The sequence below is a fragment of the Syngnathus leptorhynchus genome, chromosome 12 (genome assembly GCF_054491065.1).
Source record: "Syngnathus leptorhynchus isolate UIUO chromosome 12, UIUO_Slep, whole genome shotgun sequence".
NCBI lineage: Eukaryota > Metazoa > Chordata > Actinopteri > Syngnathiformes > Syngnathidae > Syngnathus > Syngnathus leptorhynchus.
This window is the reverse complement of record NC_141206.1, coordinates 1,444,441-1,467,425: the sequence shown is the minus strand read 5'-3', so window position 1 is coordinate 1,467,425 and position 22,985 is coordinate 1,444,441. Positions and strand designations below refer to the sequence as shown.

The 22,985-nt window shown below is 43.6% G+C and overlaps 1 protein-coding gene across 6 annotated transcripts in view; it reads left to right on the top strand.

The window, feature by feature from the left end:
- Positions 1 to 22,985, top strand: part of megf10 (multiple EGF-like-domains 10) — a 56,718-nt gene that overhangs the window by 8,709 nt on the left and 25,024 nt on the right. For 5 of the 6 annotated variants that reach the window (XM_085925671.1, XM_085925672.1, XM_085925674.1 and 2 more), the window contains 6 exons: positions 1,157 to 1,299; positions 1,737 to 1,838; positions 4,995 to 5,095; positions 6,047 to 6,139; positions 12,011 to 12,257; positions 16,277 to 16,397. In XM_085925671.1, coding sequence (XP_085781797.1) covers positions 1,181 to 1,299; positions 1,737 to 1,838; positions 4,995 to 5,095; positions 6,047 to 6,139; positions 12,011 to 12,257; positions 16,277 to 16,397 — 783 coding nt within the window. In that variant the 5' untranslated portion in view covers positions 1,157 to 1,180. Of the gene's footprint in view, positions 1 to 1,156; positions 1,300 to 1,736; positions 1,839 to 4,994; positions 5,096 to 6,046; positions 6,140 to 12,010; positions 12,258 to 16,276; positions 16,398 to 22,985 lie in introns of those variants that run through there. The other variant, XM_085925675.1, reaches the window with a different exon arrangement.

The window sequence follows — 22,985 nt, the reverse complement described above, 5'->3', positions numbered from 1 at the left end:
TTTTACACTGAGCCCGTGTCAGCTCCCACCAGTCCATTTCAACTGAGACTGAAAGGCGTCAGTATCATGCTACTTGGAACGCAGATCTGCAAAGTCTGCTCCTTTTGGGGTATCTGGAGCCTTTCACACGCACAGCACGGCTCTTGTTTGTGCAGTTGTGCAGTTGTCTTTGGGTGGTTTGTGTGTGTGTGTGTGTGTGTGTGGGGGGGGGGGGGGGTCCAGCATTGGTGGCTGCAGCTGTGCCTCTTCAGCCAAATGAAACCAGAGAAGATGGGTTCTGCTTCCCTCAAAAAATGCATATAAAGGCACAATACAAACAACCTACAGTACCCCGATTTATTTCTTATAAAATCATACTCATTGATAATCACCAATTTATTAAAAAAGTGATTAAGTCAGTCTAACAAGGCTCTCATAAAGACAAATACTGCAACTTAAATGTGTGTGTGTGTGTGTGTGTGTGTGTGTGTGTGTGTGTGTGTGTGTGTGTGTGTGTGTGTGTGTATACATGTTTACATTTACATGTCTACATTTTAACTGTGCAATATGGGAGTGTGTAATTGCATGTCTTTTTCACAAAAATATGGGGGTGTGCAATTGCATGTCACTTGTTTGTCTATGTTCTTTTGTGTGGTTTTTAGTTGTATAGACTTTTGGCTTGTATTTTTTATTATTTTAGCAGATGCACTGATCGGTTGGCACTTTTAATTTCGTTGTACATGTGGCAATGACAATAAAGATCTATTCTATTCTATTCTATTCTGTTCTACTGGCCAAAAAGTTCTTATCTGATCAAACCTACCTGGTATTGGACCTTTTAACTTTGCAGTATTTATTTGAGATTCATCTCTCACGACAGAACTATTGCTTTTTTTAGACAAAAAGGTCATTATCGGGTTGATCATACTAATCCTCTTAAAAGCTTTGAAAAAAGTTAAATTAGACTCCTTTTGTGTCATCAAGTCTTTCTAAAGCTCTATCACTCATTGTAGTCATAAAAATACCTCTGCTGCATCCCCGGTTTCAGTACCAAACATACAGGTGTGAATTGTGTTGAAAATTTGTATTATTTTACCCAATTTTGTTTTATTCAAACAAAAGCAAAAATCATTTCTGAATGTTGAGTGAAGTAAAAAAAAAAAGTCTGCTTTTCCAGGTGTCAAAGTGTGTCAAGGGTGAGATGGCCATGCGGCTACAATGCCACGGGACGGTCTTGTTGGCTGTGGCCTTTTTTTTTCTTCCTTGCATCACTTCCTCCCTGAACCTGGAAGATCCAAATGTCTGCAGCCACTGGGAGAGGTTTGTCTGCTCAATTGCTGTATGTGTTTAAGCCAGGGGTGTCAAATGACACAACACGACTTCAGCCCCATCTACCGTTCCACTCCACTCCTCTGCAAAAAATGCTATGCCGATACGTAGCCACTCACCATAATGTGCTGAGCATATGGACACTGTATAGTGTTTACATACTAAACATATTCTCCAAATTGGTCTCATTGAATGGTCACAAAAAGATTCCTTATACCCCTCCATCTAATAGTGTATAACAAAGCCTGTCCTACCAGTGGGCAAGGGTAGAGCAGAGGTATAGTTAATCCCAAAGAACCACAAAACCACATTCCTTTTGGATAAACTTGGGTGATAGAATGTCATGCATGAAAGCTCTACACACACACAGGGATTCTGACAGTCATTTATGTCTGATCTCTTGTCTCCTTCTCTTCCTGTCGTTTCAGATATTCAGTGACTGTTCAAGAGTCCTATGCCCATCCTTTTGACCAGATTTTTTACACCAGCTGCACAGACATCCTCAACTGGTTCAAGTGTACCAGACACAGGTGAGTATCACATCAGCGGCAATCATTTTCTAGAATATTTCTCGTTTTTACATTATTCTCATTATTGCATTCCTTTTTCACAAATGTTAAGATTCCTACCTCTATTTTCATGAAAGATGAAAGTTTGACGTGGGGCTCGTGAATCTGCACAGAGGGAGGTTAGACCGGGTGTTTGTAATTTCGCAAACATGTGCAAGCAGGCAGGTATGGCTTGCATGGAGACACATACATACGTATGTTCAAAAATGGAAGTAGCGATTCTAATGTGACCAGGGCATTGCCAGAGTTTTTGATGAAGTGGCAACAGACAACATAAGCAGTAGTGCTGTGCACCAATGAGTCGCAATTCATTTACTCATTCGATTGGACATGGCATCATGAATATCGATTTGTAATTTTGTGCACACGGATAAGGCGGTGTGACATCTCCACGATTGTCGTTCTGTTGTTAGCGCTCGTCTGACAGGTCAGACCAGGTGCAAGAAAAGTGAATGGGATGGATGGATTGTCATGGGAAAGAGCGAGCAGGATGACCAAGTGCGAGCGCTGTGTTTATTCAAACATACCTCTCTCCTCCTTATTCTTCTCACTTGTCTCTAGTGACCAGCTCAGTGGCCTAGTAGTAGAGTGTCCGCCCTGAAACTGGAAGGTTGTGGGTTCAAACCCCGGCCGGGTCATACCAAAGACTATAAAAATGCAACCCATTGCCTCCCTGCTTGGCACTCAGCATTAAGGGTTGGAATTGGGGGGTTAGATCACCAAAAATGATTCCCGAGCGCGGTGCCGCTGCTGCTCACTGCTCCCCTCTCCCCCAGGGGATGGATCAAAATCACATGGGGATGGGTTAAATGCAGAGGACAGAGCCCTTTGAGACTGCTTGTGATTTAGGGCTATATAAAAACTTGACTTGTCTCTAGTGCCCCCATGTCCAAGTCCTTAATTCTATTGCTTCCACCCACCACAACGTTTTTTTATTATTATTTTTTTTTATGAAGCTAGATCCACAGAAATGCGTCTTAGTACAAAGAAGTAGTAAATGTTTTTTTCCGGGGAAGGGGAAAGTGAAGAACTTGGTCGGTCAGTACACGGAAGACGGGTTGGCAACTAGGACAAAGCAAGGCAAAGGGCAAGGAACAAGGCACAAGCATTTGGGGTCGTACGAACAATGACTGTAGTGCGGTGTTTAAATAGTGACTGGCTAACTGGTCGTGACAGGTGCAAGTGCTTGTCTTGATGAGAGCAGCGTGTCTGTGAGTGCATGAAAAGTTCCCGGCTGGAAGGAGTGTGGCATGAGCACGATGGATGGATGGATGGATGGATGGATGGATGGATGGATGGATGGATGGATGGATGGATGGATGGATGGATGGATGGATGGATGGATGGATGGATGGATGGATGGATTATTCATTAATCAGAACAATTTAGTCAACATTCCAAGTCTGAGGAATACAAACGCTGTCTTTTCATTGAAGTATAATTGTGAAAACTGATCATTGATATATGTAACAGTATAATGTATATAGCCTGCTGGACAAGCAGGGGTTTTTGCAAATACAGTGGAGCCCCGGTTTTCGACCACAATCTGTTCGACAAGTGAATCGTTCGAATTCTAAATCATGATTTCCCATTACAAATAATGGAATTTTTTTTAATCCGTAAAAATAAAAAAAGCCTTTTTTAAGCATTTTTTCATTTGCGCATTTTTGTCCGATTGCGCAACCGTAGCGCGTCGCCAACCGCGCAACTGCACCGTGCTGTTCGCAGTATTGCGACAGAGCCGTCGCTGAAATTTAGAAAGTATTTTTAAAGTCCTGATGTACTTTCCAAAATTTAAGTGGACCGATGTGCGCAGGGAGTTTAATTTTGTCCGATCGCGCAACTGCAGCGCACCGCCGAACGCGCAATCATAGCGCGCCGCCGACCGCGCAACTGCACCGCGCTGGTCGCATTATTGTGACAGATAGGTCATATAGGTTGTCGAACCTCGCGAGATGAACCGAGAGGACCCGCATGCCAACTGACTCCGTTCGTCATTACATTCTCGTTACTCTGAGGATTACATCAACTCTAATCATGCCTCCGAATGAAGCAAATGGGAGCAGTAAAGCCATCCTAAAACACAAAGACGCTCCTCAAGCAATGCGACAGTGAGCGCCCGGCCGGCGCGCTGCGATTGCGCGATCGGACCAAATTAAGCTCCTTGCGCACTGAGGTCCACTTAAAATTTGGAAAGTACATCAGGACTTTAAAAATATTTTCTAAATTTCAGTGATGGCTCTCTCACACTATGCGACCAACGTGGTGCAGTTGAGCGGTCGGTGACGCGCTAGGGTTGCGCGTTCGACGGTGCGCTGCAGTTGCGCGATCGGACAGAAATGTGCAAATGAAAAAATGCTTAAAAAAGGCAGGTTTTTTTTCCCTTGGAACGGATTATTTTTATCCCATTATTTGTAATGGGAAAACATGATTCGGAATTGGAACGATTCACTTCTCGAACAACCTTCTGGAACGGATTGTGTTCAAAAACCAAGGCTCCACTGTATGTGTGTGTATATATATAGGTCAGACTCATTGTCAATTGCGGTTCCAATTATTACACAGGCCTAGTGCACCCTCATCCGGTTTAAAGTGAAAATAACATGTGAAGTGATCAACTATATTAGTAAGTCAGTAATGTGTTAATGATCAAGTAACATATAACATATATAACATATAAGTCGCTCCTGATGATAAGTCGCACCCCGGCCAAACTATAAAAAAAACCTGACTTATAGGTAGTCCGGAAAATACGGTATATATGTGTATATACTAGATAAACAGATAGATCGATAGAGATACATAGATATGAAATATATATCATATATTTAATGTTTATATAATATTTCAAAAATATTTAAAATCCCCAAAATACCTATGAAAATCGACCAGTTCAGGGTGTAGTCTGCCTTTCGCCCAATGTCAGCTGGGATAGGCACGTACACAACCCTGAACATGATAGGAGGTGTTGAAAATGGATGAATGGAGCTATGAAAAATATGCAAGTCTGCAGGTGCTGAGCCAAAGATATTCGGGGGTCGACTGTATAATAACAGCGGAATCTAATCTAACTGGTCTTGATCTCATTGGACAACTGGCCTTCCTGTTTGTGTGAAGGGTAAGCTACCGGACTGCGTATCGCAGAGGAGAGAAGACTATGTATCATAGGAAATCCCAGTGCTGTCCAGGCTTCTTTGAAAATGGAGAAATTTGTGTTCGTGAGTATCTTCACAAATTTACAGCTGTGTAAAAAGCCTGGTTTGTCTGCTATAATGGACAATGTGCTTTAAAATCACCACCACCAAAGCTGAAACAATGATCACATGAAACACGTTTTGCATTATTTGACATAATTCAAGCCTGAGTCAAAATATTCTATATCATTGCACACATAGAGAAACACTTACAAAAATGATTATATATGTATAAATATAGTAAATTCACCACCACCAAAACTGAAACAATAATCACATGAAACACAACGTTTTGCATTATTTGATATGATTCAAGCCTGAGTCAAAATATTCTGTATCATTACAAACATAGAGACCCACTTACAAAAATGGTTATATATGTATACATACACTCACCATCCCACAGTGGCTACATTTACATGGACACTTTTATTTGGATTAAAAGCCTGATCAAAATAAATAAATAAAATAAAAAAATAAAATAATAATAATTGGCAGCATGATGAGACACTGGTTAGCATGTCCGCCTCACAGTTCAGAGGGTGTGGGTTTGATTCCACCTCCTGCCCCACCCTGTGTGGAGTTTGCATGTTCCTCCATGTTTTATTTGAAGAAACTTATATCCAAATTTAGCAAGACAAATTACCCTTCAGCACCTTATAGTAGCTCATAGACTCTTCCAGGTTTTGATTCTAGACGGTGAGCATACATTTTAGACTCAGAATTAACTGAAGGGTATCCAGACATTTTTCTGCTTCTAAATGACACAGCAACATTTTAGCTTCTCATGCATTTCATTTAATAAAATATGTAATTTCTCTTATATAATGGAAGAAGTGGAGCAACATGGGGTACTGATACTTAAGTCAAGTCAAATCGTTGTGCTTCCAAACCAGTATCCACGTCCCTTCAACAAGCAAAGTAGATGTTCTCTGATTCACACATTGCCTTACATACTTCTCTCTCCTTTTTTAGCTCATTGTGCAGAGAGCTGTGTTCACGGCCGCTGTCTGGCCCCCAACACCTGCCAGTGTGAGCCTGGATGGGGGGGGTCCAATTGCTCCAGCAGTAAGTCCTCCAGCTGTTGCTATCTGTGAGGTGACAAATCTTTGTTTGGGAGAGCCTCATGTTCTGTTAAGCTTGAAAAGAGGAAAAACAGATAAACTTTATTATTGGTTTTAGTTCACTGGTGTCAAAATCAAGGCCCGGGGGCCAGATACGGCCCGCCACATCATTTTATGTGGCCCGCGAAGACAAATTGTGCATCAAATTCGTGTGTCATTACGAGAATTGCAAATTGTCTTCACTTATAACTTAATATCTTTTTTTATATATTTGACCAGTTTTTACTCGTCTGATTTGAAAACAATTTTTTTTATCAGTTTGTTTTGTAGCTTTTACTGTATATAATATGAGGTCCTCATACATTTATTTGGGTTGACAGTCATAATGGCCCTCTGAAAGAAGCTATGACTACAATGCGTCCCGCGCAAAAAATGAGTTTGACACCGACACCCCTGGTTTAGGTTATTCCTAATGATTTCAGAAAACTGTTGCCAAGCCTTTACTAACTCTTTGTCAAAATTAGACGTTGTCTGTACATTTCAAAAGGAGCTAGGAGTTAAATTTTTCTCCACTTAAGCTCCGCATTTGAGTACTTTGATTTCAAACTAATGACCCTCATAGTCAACCTCCAAACCGTTTTAGGTCAATATAAATGGATCTTAGTTTTCATAGGAGCTACAGCATCCAGGACAGTTGAAATTTTCACTTCTACTCTAAATTGTTCTAAGGTGTGATTGTTTGTGTGAATGGTTGCTTGCCGTTGCCCTGTGATTGGCTGGCAACCAGTTCAGGCTGTAAGCTGCCTGAGAGATAGAGATAGGCTCCACCGCACCCGCGACCCCTGGGAAAATAAGCAGTTCAGAAAATCGATGGATGGATGGATGGATGGTTGCTATAAGTGGGGAATTCAATGCGTTGCATTTAAAAGTAAATTAGAAAAAAAAAAAAAGATGGTTGTTTCAGTTATAGTTGCTAACAGCAGGCCTTTTTCACTGACTGTTTGCTGATTGAAGGGCATTCATGTAAATGGAAGTATAGTGAGTGGTTGCATTTGAGAAACATCCCACACTATGACAAATACACCCAGGTGTTGCGACTCGCACGGCAATAGACCCGACAATTCCAGTTCAGGTTATTGGGCACAACTGCTAAATAACTGAAAAACATTTTAGAATACAATGAATCTGAATAAACACCCAATTTACACAGCCATTTGACTAGACATGAATAAGAGCCAATAGTGTCAAGTGAAGGGATGTTATAATTGAAAAACATTTTCAATACACACTCCCAAAAATGTGAATGATATGAACCATGTTAAATGAAGAAAGCTGAAATTAAGCATCATAACATGCTTTTTAAAAACGATTTGTATTTGCATTAATAGCCATCTTTCCAGACCTATGAGCAGTATCTCGAAACTGATCAGCGAATTGTATTTATTAGATACTTATTGGGACATTTTGAACTTCAGAAGAGATCACATATTCCCACACAGTTTGGGAAAGAAATAGAACACAGTAGGTGTTTTTTTTCTCTTTTTTTGTGAATCCTTCAGCTAGTTAGAACACTCTTTTCCATGAGTACGATATGCTTGGTAGACTGCGTAATCACCAGAGTTGGGGGAAAAATATACTTTCAGTCCTGTTCTCCATTTAGCGGACCCTCATTTTACTGCTTTTGGGGACTGTCACTGAGGAGACATTTGACCCTTAAACCATTGTCAGCAATATGGTGTTCTGTGGCCATTTTAAGTAGTCAGATGAATTAGAACAATTTGCTGTCAAGCAAGTAGATAAGTTATATATTGCTAAGTCATTGAAACATAATTTGAACACAGCGACCAAACCTATATATTGTGCAGTTTTAGAATCTACAAGATCCCAACTTTAGATTGCTCTGTGCAGTGAAGAAATACAACATTATGCACGTATGCTCTTCATGGCCCTTTTTCTTCTTTTCCTTTTTTGCAGTATAAGCATGCACTGCTTTAACCATGGTGGTAATGGTAGCGCTTGCAAGTGTTTCCCCAGACGTCTGACCAGTAATTTAAATATGGTAACAGTGCAGAATGTGAAGTGACTTCTGGTTGAGTGTACGTTTTGCTTTTGCCAGGACACAAACGCTTCATGAAAGTTTTGTTTGGAAGCGTTATGGATTATGCGAGGTTTCCGGCAGATTTTGTTGTCAGTTATTAAGCATAGCGTCACCGTGTATAACTTTTCAATCAAACCTTTCATTTTCTCAAAATAGACCACAAGATGTGAGGTATTGACTGTGTTTTTCAGGTCAACAGCCCTTAACAATACGTCTGAACATCAGTTTAGGGAGCAATAACAGGAAATGGGGGTAGCTGGGTTCAAAGGGGAGCACGAATAATAGCAGAAAATTGTGTGGCGGGAAATGTCTTGGGGCAGTGGAGCTTGTGACTAAGGACATGACAACAGGCCAAAATACGTATTTTGAAGTTTGCTTTTGAGACCTTAGCTTTAGCATGCATACTGTAAATACTAAATAAAGTATTTTTTATAGAAAATAGATAGATCGATAGATAGATACTACTTTATTGAGCCCAGGGGGAAATTTAGTTGCCATCAGTTAAATACATGAATAAACAGATAGACAATATAAATCTCGGACACAACAAAAACGATAACAAGAGAGGACAAGAATACATCTGATTAAATTAAATAGATAGGTTACTAATTAGTAATTAATAATACTTAATAATTGTAATCATTCTATTTGTCATACATTGAGATGAGTAAAATGTAAATATTTACTTTACTACAGCTTTTTATTCCTATCTAAAAACAAATAACACAATTAGTCATGATTACATTTTCCATTGTCAATTGAAAATGGAACAAACAAATGACACTGAGTTGTTTTCATTTGTTTGGTTTGCTTGTATGTTATTTTTGTCTTGTACACCATGGAATCACCACAGAACACTGCATACTGATGAAACAGTTCTAATGTGATCTCAGTAGGAATCCAGAGGAGAACACACATTCCAAAACAGTTCAGGGAAGCAGTAGGATTATTTTTTTTCACTCCTTGTGAATCTTCTGTATCAGTGAAAAAAACGGTTTCCTGTGAGTGTGCCATGCTTGGTAGACTGTGAATCATTAAATTGATGGGAAGAAAACACTTGCATTCCCATTCTCCACTTAGCCCACCCCCCTTCCATCTCTTTTGTGGACTGTCCGTCGCTGAGGGGAAAAAACAGCTGAACTTGAATTTCTAAAACTTGACATCAGCAGTTTGCAACATTTTCCTAATGATAATTTTGACAACCATGTTGTAGTTTTATCCAATTCTTTGTCCATCGTCAGCAATACAGCTATGTTTTTCATAGCCGTCCCGAATAGACAGATGAATAAGAACCAGTCGTTGTCAAGCGAGTGGATAGGGACCCTCAAGCTCCTGGAGTTTGGCCTTTCTTTAATCCAGGTCAGGTTTCATAAGGGTTCTGGGCTGGTGGATGTGAATGCACAAGGGTTTCATGTGTGCATCTTAGTATCGCTAATCCCCTTTGTCTGTCCCTGAATCCTCAACACACAACTAGACTGCCTGAGAAAAAGGAAGTATGTTTTTTTTTTTTTATCAGGTCAGTCTGAAGCAGGCTAATGCAGGCAGAAGAAAAGGAGCTTGTTAATCACTTGAACAGCTTACGAATGTTGAACTGGCATAGTGTTAATTAGCATTCTGGGCATACAGTATTCACTTTCAAGCTGAGTTTATTTGGTGAAAAGAGGATCTGCCCCCCAAAGAAAATCCACGATTATTCATGTAAAAGCAGTTTTGAAGAATACTGTTGTTTTTTTATTTGTGTTCTGGTTGTACACGTTTTTATAATTGTTTCATTTGTGTGTATTATCAATACACACAGGCGCACCGGGTAGCACGTCTGCCTGCGGGTTCGGTTCCACCACCAGCCCTATTTTTAATTACTTTTAGATGACCAAATATGCTAATTACAACTAAAAATATATGTCACATCTTATTTGGGGGTGGTGCACTGGTTATTACGTCTGCCTCACAGTTAGGAGGGTTCGATCCCACCCTGTGTGGAGTTTGCATGTTCTCCCTGTGCCCGCGTGGGTTTTCTTCAGACACTCCGGTTTCCTCCCACATCCCAAAACATGCTTGGTAGGTCGATTGAACCCTCCAAATTTCCCCGAGGTGTCAGTGCGAGTGCGGATGGTTGTTTGTCTCTGTGTGCCCTGCGATCGGCTGGCAACCGGTTCAGGGTGTCCCCCGCCTACTGCCCGATGACTGCTAGGATAGGCTCCAGCACACCCTTGATCCCTGTGGGGACAAGCGGTATAGAAAATGAATGGGTGGATTAATAAACACACACACACACACACACTTAAACACACACACACATCTGACGTAATCTTTAAAAAATTCACATAATACTTTGTAGACATTGTGCACTATTTTGCAAACAGTTGATTCACGCACACCACTCAAATCTGCTGTTTTACTGTGGAAAATTCTACATCTCAAAACCCTCAAGGTTATACTGTAAGTACTTGTATGGGTTACGTCACTTTGAGAAATCGTTCTCTTTTTTGGTGGTCTCAGTGTCATTGATGTATTCAAAGTTCTCTTTCACCATGGACAGTGCGAAGCATTTAACCTCTGCTCTGAAGCTGAACCTTCAGGCTTAATTAAATAGGCGTTGATTCACTCCATAGTCTTTTTTCAAGACAGGAGATGATTTAACTTGACTAGGGACTGAGACTATTTTAATCCATATTTCAGAAAGTTAATTCAACAGAATCCTGGATTAAAAAAAAAAATTAATCTTCACCTATTGTCAAACCTGGTTTGGGAAATTGGACCCAGAATTTTAAGGACTGGTCTGATTAAAGTTTAATAATGGACAGAAGTAAATTAAATGTCACTGATTGGGAGAAAAAATATTTTAAAATGGATAGATTTTACCATAGATTGCCCTGCCTTGCTTTTAATGCTAACTCCACAGCTGCAACACTGAAACTAATGGTTTGTGGGTCATGGCAGATTGTGATAAAAATAAACACATTTACTCTCTCAACATAATACACTGTTTCAAATGGTTTAGTTCGAGATATTATGTTCGATTAAAGATGTAGTATGATCAGTTTGGACACCAAAGGCTAGATTTTCATCTACCCCTTAAACTGTTAACTGCCTCCATGGACAAGCTCATTAGAAAACAAGCAGTCTTTTATTTGGCATGTCATGTGTCCAGCGAAGTAAGACTTGATTACATGTGCCTTTGGCTTTGAAGAAGACCTAACATCACACACAATTAAAGAAACTTGTAGTGATACTATGGGTTGCAAATGTACATTTTGTGTGTCTAATACACCGTGGATAAACGATGAAAGGCGACTTTTCACTAGTGTGCAAATTAGTCACGATCAATTTTGGTCATCAGTTAAGTATGTTTGAAGATAAGACTCAATACCACTGTGGGAAATTGACTGATTAGAGCAGCAAAAGACAATAGAATGGACAAGCACATCAAATTAAAAGAAAATCATATTTACAGAAAGTCTCCTAAGCAATTGGATAAAACTGCAAAGATTTGTATCTCAATATATTTTAAGGTGGAACATTCCATTTGATTTGATGCACTCATATCTTTTAAATAAAAAAATGATTTTCCAATTCAGATTGTTTTTTTTATTACCCCTATTAGATGTCTTTTTTCTGATTATTGTGATGCATTTAAGCAATGCAAGATAAGGTTAAATGATATTTAAAAAGGACAGATCTAATGTTGCATATCAGTTTTATACATTATAACCCTTTGTTTGTTTGTTTGTTTGTTTGTTTGTTTGTTTGTTTGTTTTTTTATGCTATTTTCTTCAGCTTGTGACAGTGGCCACTGGGGTCCCCACTGCAGTAACAGATGTCAGTGCCAGAACAAAGCTCTATGTAACCCCATTACTGGAGCCTGTATCTGCACTCCTGGATACAAGGGATGGCGTTGTGAGGAAGTATGTGAGGTGGGCACCTATGGTAATGGTTGCCAGCAGAAATGCCAGTGCCGAAATGGGGCTAATTGTCACCATGTGACTGGAGAATGCAAGTGCTCACCAGGATACACTGGAGCTTTGTAAGTTCAAGTGTAAAATTAACTTTTTTTGCCTCTAACCCAAAAAATCGATCGAGACACGCTCATGGAGTGTTGTTCTCCTCAATGTGGGGGAAAGGTCAAATATGTCCAAAATGGTTTCTATTCTTTATACTACCTGAGCCAAGCCCACGCAGGGCAGTCAGTGACTCGACCTCGTAGCCAATGTGACAATCTTAACTGCTTCCAACTATGATATGACGTGTGCAAGGGTGCAGGTAAATAGGAAGATGGAACTGCAGGAGATATGCTTATCCTGATTCAGTGACACAACAACCTAGAAGTCCCCTTAATTACCAAAGAGCCGGAGTCTAACTGGAGTAAAACCCAAAAGGGTTTTGTCATTGTACAGTAATCCCTCGCTAATAAAATAGTTCTAAAAACATATTTATAGTACCGTAATTTTCGGACTATAAGTCGCTCCGGAGTATAAGTCGCACCAGCCATAAAATGCACAATAAAGTGAAAAAGAAAACATATATAAGTCGCACCAGAGTATAAATCGCACTTTTGGGGCATATTTATTTGTCAAAATCCAACACCAAGAACAGACATGAACGAGCAACAACAGGCTAAACGATAGGTATGCTAACGTGACATAAACACAAACGTAGAGCTGAGAATGGGCCTGACATAACATTCACAGTTATTCTAATAACTATTACATAAATAACACGTTTATAAAACCATCTGTGTCACTCCAATTCATTAAATCAATCGATCGTCCTTTATGTAAACAATGCCGCGTACGCACGCCGTCAGACTCGTTGTGATTTTCATTTCTAATTATTCCACAGACCCATATAACGATATATAAAGTATATTTCAAATAACTATCATATTACAACAATATTATCAAACCATCTGTGCCACTCCAAATCATTAAATCCATTGATTAAATTCCTTGTCCTTTGTCAACAAAGCCGCGCATGCTCCTTGACGTCAGCCTCGTCGTTATTCCACAGATCTAGTACGTAACTGTATTGTAGCGTTAACGAAGTACAAGCAAAGACGTGGGTTTGGTAAACGGCTCTTTATTTAACAACTACTGAACATCCAGCCACGGAGCTCCATGGAATAGGACCGGGCGTGCGTAAAAGCCATGTCCGAGCCCCATCCACCGTCCCCGGACAGCCACCCGGCCAAGCGCCGACCCCCGACTTCCATCTACGGAGGTGAAAGAAAGCTCCGTAGAATATGACCGGGCGTGCGTAAAAGCCATGTCCGAGCCCTATCCACCGTTCCCGGACAGCCACCCAGCCGAGCGGCAGCCCCCGACTTCCATCCACGGAGGTGAAAGAGAGCTCCCTTCGAGAAGGACCGGGCGTGCGTAAAAGCCATAATAGTTTTTCAAACCTTCTGTGTCACTCCAAATCATTAAATCCTTCAAACTCTTCATCCTCCGTGTCACTTACAAACAAAGCCGCTAAAGATGCCGGTTAGTACGTGGGGCCTTTCGTCCTCTTCGTCATCCCGTGATTGAATCTTTGTCCTTTATGTAAACAACTGCCGCGCCGCTGACGTCACTTGAAATTCAAATTACAGCAATTCCTTGCTACATCGCGGTTCGTTTCTCGCGGCTTCCCTTTTTTTGGGGGTTTATTTTTTTGAATTTTGAAAATTTGTGAAAAAAATTGACATATAAGTCGCTCCTCAGTATAAGTCGCCCTCCCACCCAAACTAAGAAAAAAAAACGCGAATTATAGTCCGAAAGTTACGGTATGTACACTTGTACCTTGTTATAAAAAATGTTATAATAACAACAAAAGCTGTTCTAAAAACATATTTACAGTATGTGTTAAGAATGTTACAGTGGTACAGCAGCAGTGTTCCCTCTAAGTTGCGCAGCCGCGCAATTGCGCACTGGTCACGCAGTCTCTGCGCACAAGAAACTCCATGCTGCACACATAATAAAATTCAGGAAAAACTGATTGATTAATATCTAATGTTAGACGTAATCTAATCTAATTAAGTGGACCAGTGATTTTCTTTCTGTGCCTTTTTATAGTTTAAATCAGTGATTAACAGGTGTCCAGCCAATCATATGATATGGTTCACTTGCGCTACATAGCCAATCATAGCATTAACAGTGCCTGAAAATGTGTCCTGCCCATTCGCGCTGTGCAGGTTAGCTAGCTAAAAACAGTGCGGCGGGGTCAAGAGATGCAAATGCTAAGTAAGCTAACCCCTTATCATGGCAAAACGAAAGAGCAGCGGCACGTCCACTCGCCTAGCCAAAGTAAATAAGAGATGCGGCAGTTCTTTTAAGATGGAATGGCTGTTCGAGTGTGTGCAAATAAAAGAACAAAGGGTGAAACTGAGTGTGATTTTCTCTTTTTCGAATGCGAAAGGTCTACTATGCAAAACATGCAGTGAAGCCAAAGTGGCAGGCGAGTTTACGGAGGGGAAAAAATGGACTGAAAAGTTTGGCTACCTCAAGCGTCACATTTAGCAGAAATGTCATTTGAAAACTGTTGGAATTGTACAAAGACTCAAGATGGGACGAGATCAGTGCATTATTGCGAGGGAGCGCAAAAGACAGACAGAAAAGGAACAAGCTGCCACACAAAACAAAATCCGACCCTGAGCACGTTCTCATTGACAATATTTTGTTTATTTATTCATTTTTTATTTAATCTGGTGTTGCACACAGTCGTCCACAGTGTGCACACAGAGCTTGTGTGTTTGCACAGACACTTGAAAAATTAGAGGGAACACTGTACAGCAGTCATTGACGATGTAAGTGGGTCTCCTAACAAGAGAAATGAACGATCACGTGTCTAATCTTTAGGACAATGTAGTATTGCTCCAAATGTTGGTTTACATTCCTTTAGAGGTCCGTTTTCACGTGTTAGCACGATCGCGAATTAGGATCTTTCCACTAACTCGTTAGCCTGCTAGGTACTTCTTAACATGTTACACACACGCGCACACACACACACACACACACACACACACACACACACACACACACACACACACACACACGGGTATAATATTTATATTTTTAATACTTATACACAATTTTCTGTATGTTATTTATACTAATGTATTATTTACATGTTTGAAACAATTATCTAATGTTCTAATCATAAAATATGCACTTAAATGGTTTCATATACATTTATTGACACAACTAATGTACAGATAAGCGGGTGACCTTATTTCGCGGCTTTCACTTATCGCGGGTGGTTTTTGGAACCAATTATCAGCAATAAACGAAGGATTACTGTAATTACAACAGATTATTACTGCCTGTAGAGTCCCAATGTTATTTTGGACATTGTTGTGCTACAAGTAAAAACAAACAATAGTGTGTTTTCCCAATGTTTGTTTCACTAATGTAGAAAATGTTCACCACAATGAGGCAATGATGTAGCAGTCACATATTTCCATGACTTCATGCAGCCTGATGCAGCGTTACCATTGACAATGTCGTTAGAGCAAGACAGCTGCTGTTTTCAAAGCCAGAATCTGCAGCTGCATTTCACTATCTGAAGGCTCCACAGTATAGTTGTAAAATTTACTGTCAATTGATTATCACCCCCTTATCTAAAGCCATATTGGAGACAGCAATGTAATATTTTAAGAAAGTCTTCAGGCGTTGGGCCTCTAGAACAAACTATTAGCACCATAGAGAGCCTATCAAATTTTATTTGAAGTGAGTATGACAAGATGACTCTTGTAACAGCATCTTCACACAATGCCTTGTTGGTTTAATAATGCCAAACAGAACAAATGGATTTGGCAACGGTATCTATTGAATGACTGCTTAGTGTGGCATGTGGTTTAGTTGTCTGTCATACAGTCAAAGCCTCAGTTTTTTTTACTGTGTACTCCGATTACTTCCCTTTCACACAGCATAAATAACCTGATCATTTATTTAAATAATGAATTAAAAAAAAAAAAAATTGTTTGTGATTGTACCTTTTGATCTTCCAAGGAGAAACTGTCTGAACACTATATGTTTGCATGTGAATATTGTTGGGTTTTCTCTGCAGTTGTGAGGATGTATGTCCTCCGGGTAAGCATGGACAGCACTGTGAAGAGAGGTGTCCCTGCCAGAACGGCGGCATATGTCACCATGTGAGTGGAAAGTGCTCTTGTCCGGCAGGATGGATGGTATGCACACATCTCTAACATTCTTTCTCCAGAAAAAAGCATTTTTTTTTTACTTATTGTATTATAAAATGTGTACTTTTACGGGTTGTTATAACGGCAACAAACAAAAATGATTGAGACACCTTCAAGGAATTGCACTTGGTAAGCAAAAGCATTGGGACGACTAGTCATTGCACATCAGAGAACTGATAGTGGGGAAAAAATACATATGTCGTTATTGAATGATAACTTCCCCTCTCATGGAAATACTGTCTGAAATATTTAAAAGTGTGTTTGTGGAAGATTTTCTCAATTCCAGAAAAACATTCATAAGGTGTAACATTGAATGTTGGAGGAGATGTCATGATTCACTATGAATATGACAATGAACTGTTTTAGCATAGCATCCATCACGCATTTACTCATGTCATGGCGCAGAATTTATTACCATATGTCGTCCTTATGTCATTTATTATAGACTTTTGGGGTAGGAATAAAATCCATCCATCCATCTTCCACTTATCCGGGGTCGGGTCGCGGGGGCAGCAGCTTTAGGAGGGACTCACAGACTTCCCTCTCCTCAGCCTCTTCATCCAGCTCATCCCGGGGGATCCCAAGGCGTTCCCAGGCCAGCCGAGAGACATAATCTCTCCAGTGCCTCCTGGGTCGTCCCCGGGGTCTCCTACCAGTGGGACATGCCCGGAACACCTCCCCAGGGAGGCGTCCAGGAGGCATCCTGATGAGATGCCCGAGCCACCTCATCTGGCTCCTCTCAATGTGGAGGAGCAGCGGCTCTACTCCGAGTCTCTTCCAGTTGACCGAGCTTCTGACCTTATCTCTAAGGGAGAGCAGCAGCTTTAGGAGGGACTCCCAGACTTCCCTCTCCCTAGCAACCTCATCCGGACACCCTGCGGAGGAAACTAATTTCGGCCGCTTGTATCCTGGATCTCGTTCTTTCGGTCACGACCCATAGCTCGTAACCATAGGTGAGGGTCGGAGCATAGATCGACCGGTAAATCGAGAGCTTTGCCTTTTGGCTCAGCTCTCTCTTCACCACGACGGATCGGTGCAGCATCAGCAGTAATGCGGACTCTGTACCGATCTCATCCCCGATCCGGAGAGGGCATTCCACCCTTTTCCGACCAAGGACCATCGACTCGGATTTGGAGGTGCGGACCCTCATCCCGACCGCTTCACACTCGGCTGCGAACCGCTCCAGTGAGAGGTGGAGATCACGGCCTGAAGAAGCCAACAGCACCACGTCATCTGCAAAAAGCAGAGACGCGATGCTGAGGTCCCCAAATCGGACCCCCTCAACGCCTCGGCTGCGCCTAGAAATTCAGTCCATAAAAATTATGAACGGAATCGGTGACAAAGGGCAGCCTTGGTGGAGTCCAACCCTCACTGGGAACAAATCCGACTTACTGCTGGAAATGCGGACCAAACTCTGGCATCGGTGATACAGGGACCGAACCGCCCTTATCAGTTGGCTCCGCACTCCATACTCCTGAAGCACCCACCAAAGAACCTCCCGAGGGACACGGTTTAACGCCTTCTCCAAGTCCACATAACACGTGGACTGGTTGGGCGAACTCCCATGCCCCCTCGAGGATTCTGCCGAGTGTGTAGAGCTGGTCCACTGTTCCATGGCCAGGACGAAAGCCACACTGCTCCTCCTGAATCCGAGGTTCGACCTCCCGACGGACCCTCCTCTCCAGCACCCCTGAATAGACCTTACCAGGGAGTCTGAAGAGTGTGATTCCCCTGTAATTGGAACACACCCTCCAGTCCCCTTTCTTAAAGAGGGGAACCACCACCCCACTCTGCCAATCCACAGGCACCGTCCCCGATGTCCACACAATGCTGTAGAGGCGTGTCAGCCATGACAGCCCCACAACATCCAGAGCCTTTAAGAACTCCGGGCAGATCTCATCCACCCCTGGGACCTTGTCACCGAGGAGTTTTTTAACTCCCTCAGTAACTTCGACCCCAGAGATCGGAGAGTCCGCCTCAGAGTCTCCAGGCCCTGCTTCCACAATGGAAGGTGTGTCGGTGGAATTGAGGAGGTCTTCGAAGTATTCCCCCCACCGACTCACGACGTCCCGAATCGAGGTCAGCAGCACACCATCTCCACTGTAAACAGTGTTGACTGTGCTCTGCTTCCCCCTCCTGAGACGCCGGATGGTGGACCAGAATTTCTTCGAAGCTGTCCAGCAGTCATTCTCCATGGCCTCGCCAAACTCCTCCCATGCCCGGGTTTTTGCCTCAGCAACCGCCGAAGCCGCGTTCCGCTTGGCCATTCGGTACCCGTCAGCTGCCTCCGGAGTCCCGCAGGCCAAAACGGCCCGATAGAACTCCTTCAGCTTGACGGCATCCCTTACCGCCTGTGTCCACCAGCGGGTTCGGGGATTTCCGCCACGACAGGCACCAACGACCTTTTGGCCACAGCTCCGATCGGCTGCCTCAACAATGGAGGCGCGGAACATGGTCCACTTGGACTCAATGTCCCCCGCCTCCCCCGGGATGTGGGAAAAGCTCTGCCGGATGTGGGAGTTGAAGTTCTTCCTGACAGGGGGTTCTGCCAGATGTTCCCAGCAGACCCTCACAGAGCGTTTGGGTCTGCCAAGTTGGACCGGAATCTTCCCCCACCATCGGAGCCAACCCAGCACCAGGTGGTGATCAGTTGACAGCTCCGCCCCTCTCTTCACCCGAGTGTCCAAAACATGCGGCCGCATATCCGATGACACGACTACAAAGTCGATCAACGAACTGCGGCCTAGGATGTCCTGGTGCCAAGTGCACACATGGACACCCTTATGCTTGAACATGGTGTTCATTATAGAAAATCCGTGTCGAGCACAGAAGTCCAACAATAGAACACCGCTCGGGTTTGTATCTGGGGGGGGGGGGGGGGGGGCGTTCCTCCCAATCACGCCCTTTCAGGTCTCACTGTCATTGCCCACTTGAGCATTGAAGTCACCCAGTAGAATGATGGAGTCCCCAGAAGGAGCGCTCTCCAGCACTTCCTCCAGGGACTCTAAGAAGGGTGCGTACTCTGAGCTGCCGTTCGGTGCATAGACACAAACAACAGTCAGGACCCGTCCCCCCACCCGAAGGCGGAGGGAGGCTACTTTCTCGCTCACCGGGGTGAACCCCAATTTGCAGGCGCCCAGCCGGGGGGCAATAAGAATGCCAACACCTGCTCGACGCCTCTCACCGTGGGCAACTCCAGAGTGGAAGAGAGTCCAGTCCCTCTCGAGAGGGCTTGTACCAGAGCCCAAACTATGTGTGGAGGCAAGTCCGACTATGTCTAGTCGGAACTTTTGTGCCTCACACACCAGCTCAGGCTCCTTTCCAGCCAGAGAGGTGACATTCCATGTCCCCAGAGCCAGCCTCTGCAGCCGGGGATCGGATCGCTAAGGTCCCCGCCTTTGGCCGCCGCCCAGCTCACTTTGCACCCGACCCCTTTGGCCCCTCCTACAGGTGGTGAGCCTATGGGAAGGGGGACCCACGTTTTCTTTTCGGGCTATGCCCGACCGGACCCCAATGGGCGAAGACCCGGCCACCAGGCGCTCGCCTTCGAGCCCCACCTTCAGGCCTGGCTCCAGAGAGGGGCCCCGGTGACCCGCGTCCGGGCGAGGGAAAACTAGGTCCATATATTGTACTCGTCATAGGGGTCTTCTGAGCCGTGCTTTGTCTGGCCCCTCACCTAGGACCCTTCTGCCATGGGTGACCCTACCAGGGGCATGAAGCCCCAGACAACATAGCTCCTAGGATCATAGGGGCACGCAAACCCCTCCACCACAATAAGGTGACGACTCACGGAGGGGCATGTCCAAAACATGCGGCCGCAAATCCGATGACACGACTACAAAGTCGATCATCGAACCGCGGCCTAGGGTGTCCTGGTGCCAAGTGCACACATGGACACCCTTACGTTTGAACATCGTGTTCATCATAGAAAATCCGTGTCGAGCACAGAAGTCCAACAATAGAACACCGCTCGGGTTTGTATCTGGGGGGGGGGGGCGTTCCTCCCAATCACGCCCTTCCAGGTCTCACTGTCATTGCCCATGTGAGCATTGAAGTCACCCAGTAGAACGATGGAGTCCCCAGAAGGAGCGCTCTCCAGCACTTACTCCAGGGACTCTTAGAAGGGTGGGTACTCTGAGTTGCAGTTTGGTGCATAGGCACAAACAACAGTCAGGACCCGTTCCCCCACCCGAAGGCGGAGGGAGGCTACCCTCTCGTTCACCGGGGTGAACCCCAATGTGCAGGAGCCCAGCCGGGGGGCAATAAGTGTCCCCACACCTGCTCGACGCCTCTCACCGTGGGCAACTCCAGAGTGGAAGAGTCCAGCCTCTCTCAAGAGGGCTTGTACCAGAGCCCTAACTATGTGTGGAGGCAAGTCTGACTATGTCTAGTCGGAACTTTTCTGCCTCACACACCAGCTCGGGCTCCTTTCCAGCCAGAGAGGTGACAATCCATGTCCCTAGAGCCAGCCTCTGCAGCCGGGGATCGGACCGCCTAGGTCCCCACCTTTGGCCGCCGCCCAGCTCACTTTGCACCCGACCCCTTGGCCCCTCCTACAGGTGGTGAGCCCATAGGAAGGGGGACCCACGTTTTCTTTTCGGGCTATGCCCGGCCGGGCCCCATAGGTTAGAAATAAAATGCAACAGAAAATAATAGAATTGTGATCCCATATTATAAAAGCCAATAGGACCCAGTCATGAGGGCAATGGGAAGAGACAGTGTTGTGAATCTGATCAGTCTGTGGTCTGTTTGTCAGGAAGTTCAGGACTCATTTTGCTCCTCGGGTGTTGTGGGTGCTGTCAGGTGCTGTATGCTTAGATGGCATCATCAGTGTCAGTGTCCTTCTTCTAGGTGTACTACTGAGCGTTACCGGTGGCATCAGTGAAGTTTTCAATTCAAATCACGATCATCTTCTCAAAGCCTTTCATGACTATCAGCATAAGGGCTATTGGCCGATAGCCATTCATAGCAGTGTCTGTGGAGCTCTTGGGTTAAAGGATAATACTGTAGGTGTAGAGGCTTGGTTGTTAAAAAAGACCATTTGCATTTCAGGCAGCTGGTAGGCACAAATCTTCAGTACCTGACCCCTGCACATTGGTATGCAGGAATTAATCTTTTGCACAGTCTTCCTCACATCTGTTGGGGTGAATGGCGTGTAATCAGTTGGTGGTGTGTGTCTCAAGTCAAGTCAAGTCAAGTCTGGGTGTCTCAACTTGGTGTGTGTCTCCTATTGGGGGCGTTGTTACTTGTCTCTTCAAACAGAGCAAAGAAGTAGTGGAGGACATCTGACAGTGCATTATGCATCCTTGGTGTTCTAGTTAATAAAGCACTTGATGCCTTTCCTCAGTTATTTGAGGTTAAGTGACCCTGGGTGTTCTGTGCCCACCTTATGGGAAAACGAGAGTGACAGAGAGTGCCCACAAAATCACAAGGACAACAAGCTAAAATGAAGGGCTAGTAGACATTGGAGCAAGACAGCAGTACTAACACAATCCCATTAAAGTTCATGCTAAATATGTTCTTTTAAGAAGCCAAATTCCTCTACACCAACCTCAGCCTAACAAGCCTTATAACTCAGACGCACATGAAATTAGAATCATTGAGCATAGTAGGTGAACCCAAACAATTTAATTACATCTATTCCATCGTTTGGCACAATTTGCATACTTGAAGATCAAGCGCTAAAGCAGGGGTCCCCAAACCTTTTCCAGTGAGAGCCACATAACCTTTCCCTTCCCTGATGGGGGGCCGGGGTCAGTTTCTAACAGAAAAAGTGTGACAATTGCAGGGGTCCCTAAATGTAATCATTTATTGTTTTCCAGAAAACATGCTGACACTCCAGCACACCACACATATCCAAATAATAACCCTTTCTGAGATCAAATAACCTTCTCTGGGTTCTTCACAGAATAAAATGATGCAGAAAATATATAGGCCAACAACACTGTTTATGAACTTGATAAAGAATCAAATAACCCTCTCTAGGTTCTTAATAGAAAGAAAGTTATGTTGTGCCGTGCACAATCCTGGGTAAAAGTTCAACTTCACGTGTCAGAGTAGAAACTCAATTGTCTCTCAAAGTTCTTGTGTTCTCTTCTTATAATCCAGTTTTATAGGTTCCATAGGCTAGCCCAGTAGACACCACTGTAGCTCTCATCAACGTCCGTGCTCTCATCCAGTGCTAATAAAAAAAAATCAAAATCTTTAGTCTTCTGCTGCAGCTGGGCATACACATTACCCCCAATTTCTTCAACGCGTCTGGTAATTGTACTTGCCGACAGACTCACGGCATTAAAGAGATCTTTCTTTTCGGGACAGACCTCCTCCACGACAACATTCAAACATTTCTTGACAAACTCTCCTTCGGTGAAAGGCTTACCGCAGCTTGCTATCAGCTGAGCAACACGGAAGCTGGCCTGAACTAATGCTTGATTCAGCTGAGTTTGACGTACAAATGTAGTTTGCTGAACTAACAGTCCAGTTTTTAGCTTTGAGATTTTTTCTGTCGCATTTGGCCTTGCAAGCTAGTGTACTTGTCTTTGTGATGGGATTCATAATGTCGGTGCAGGTTGTATT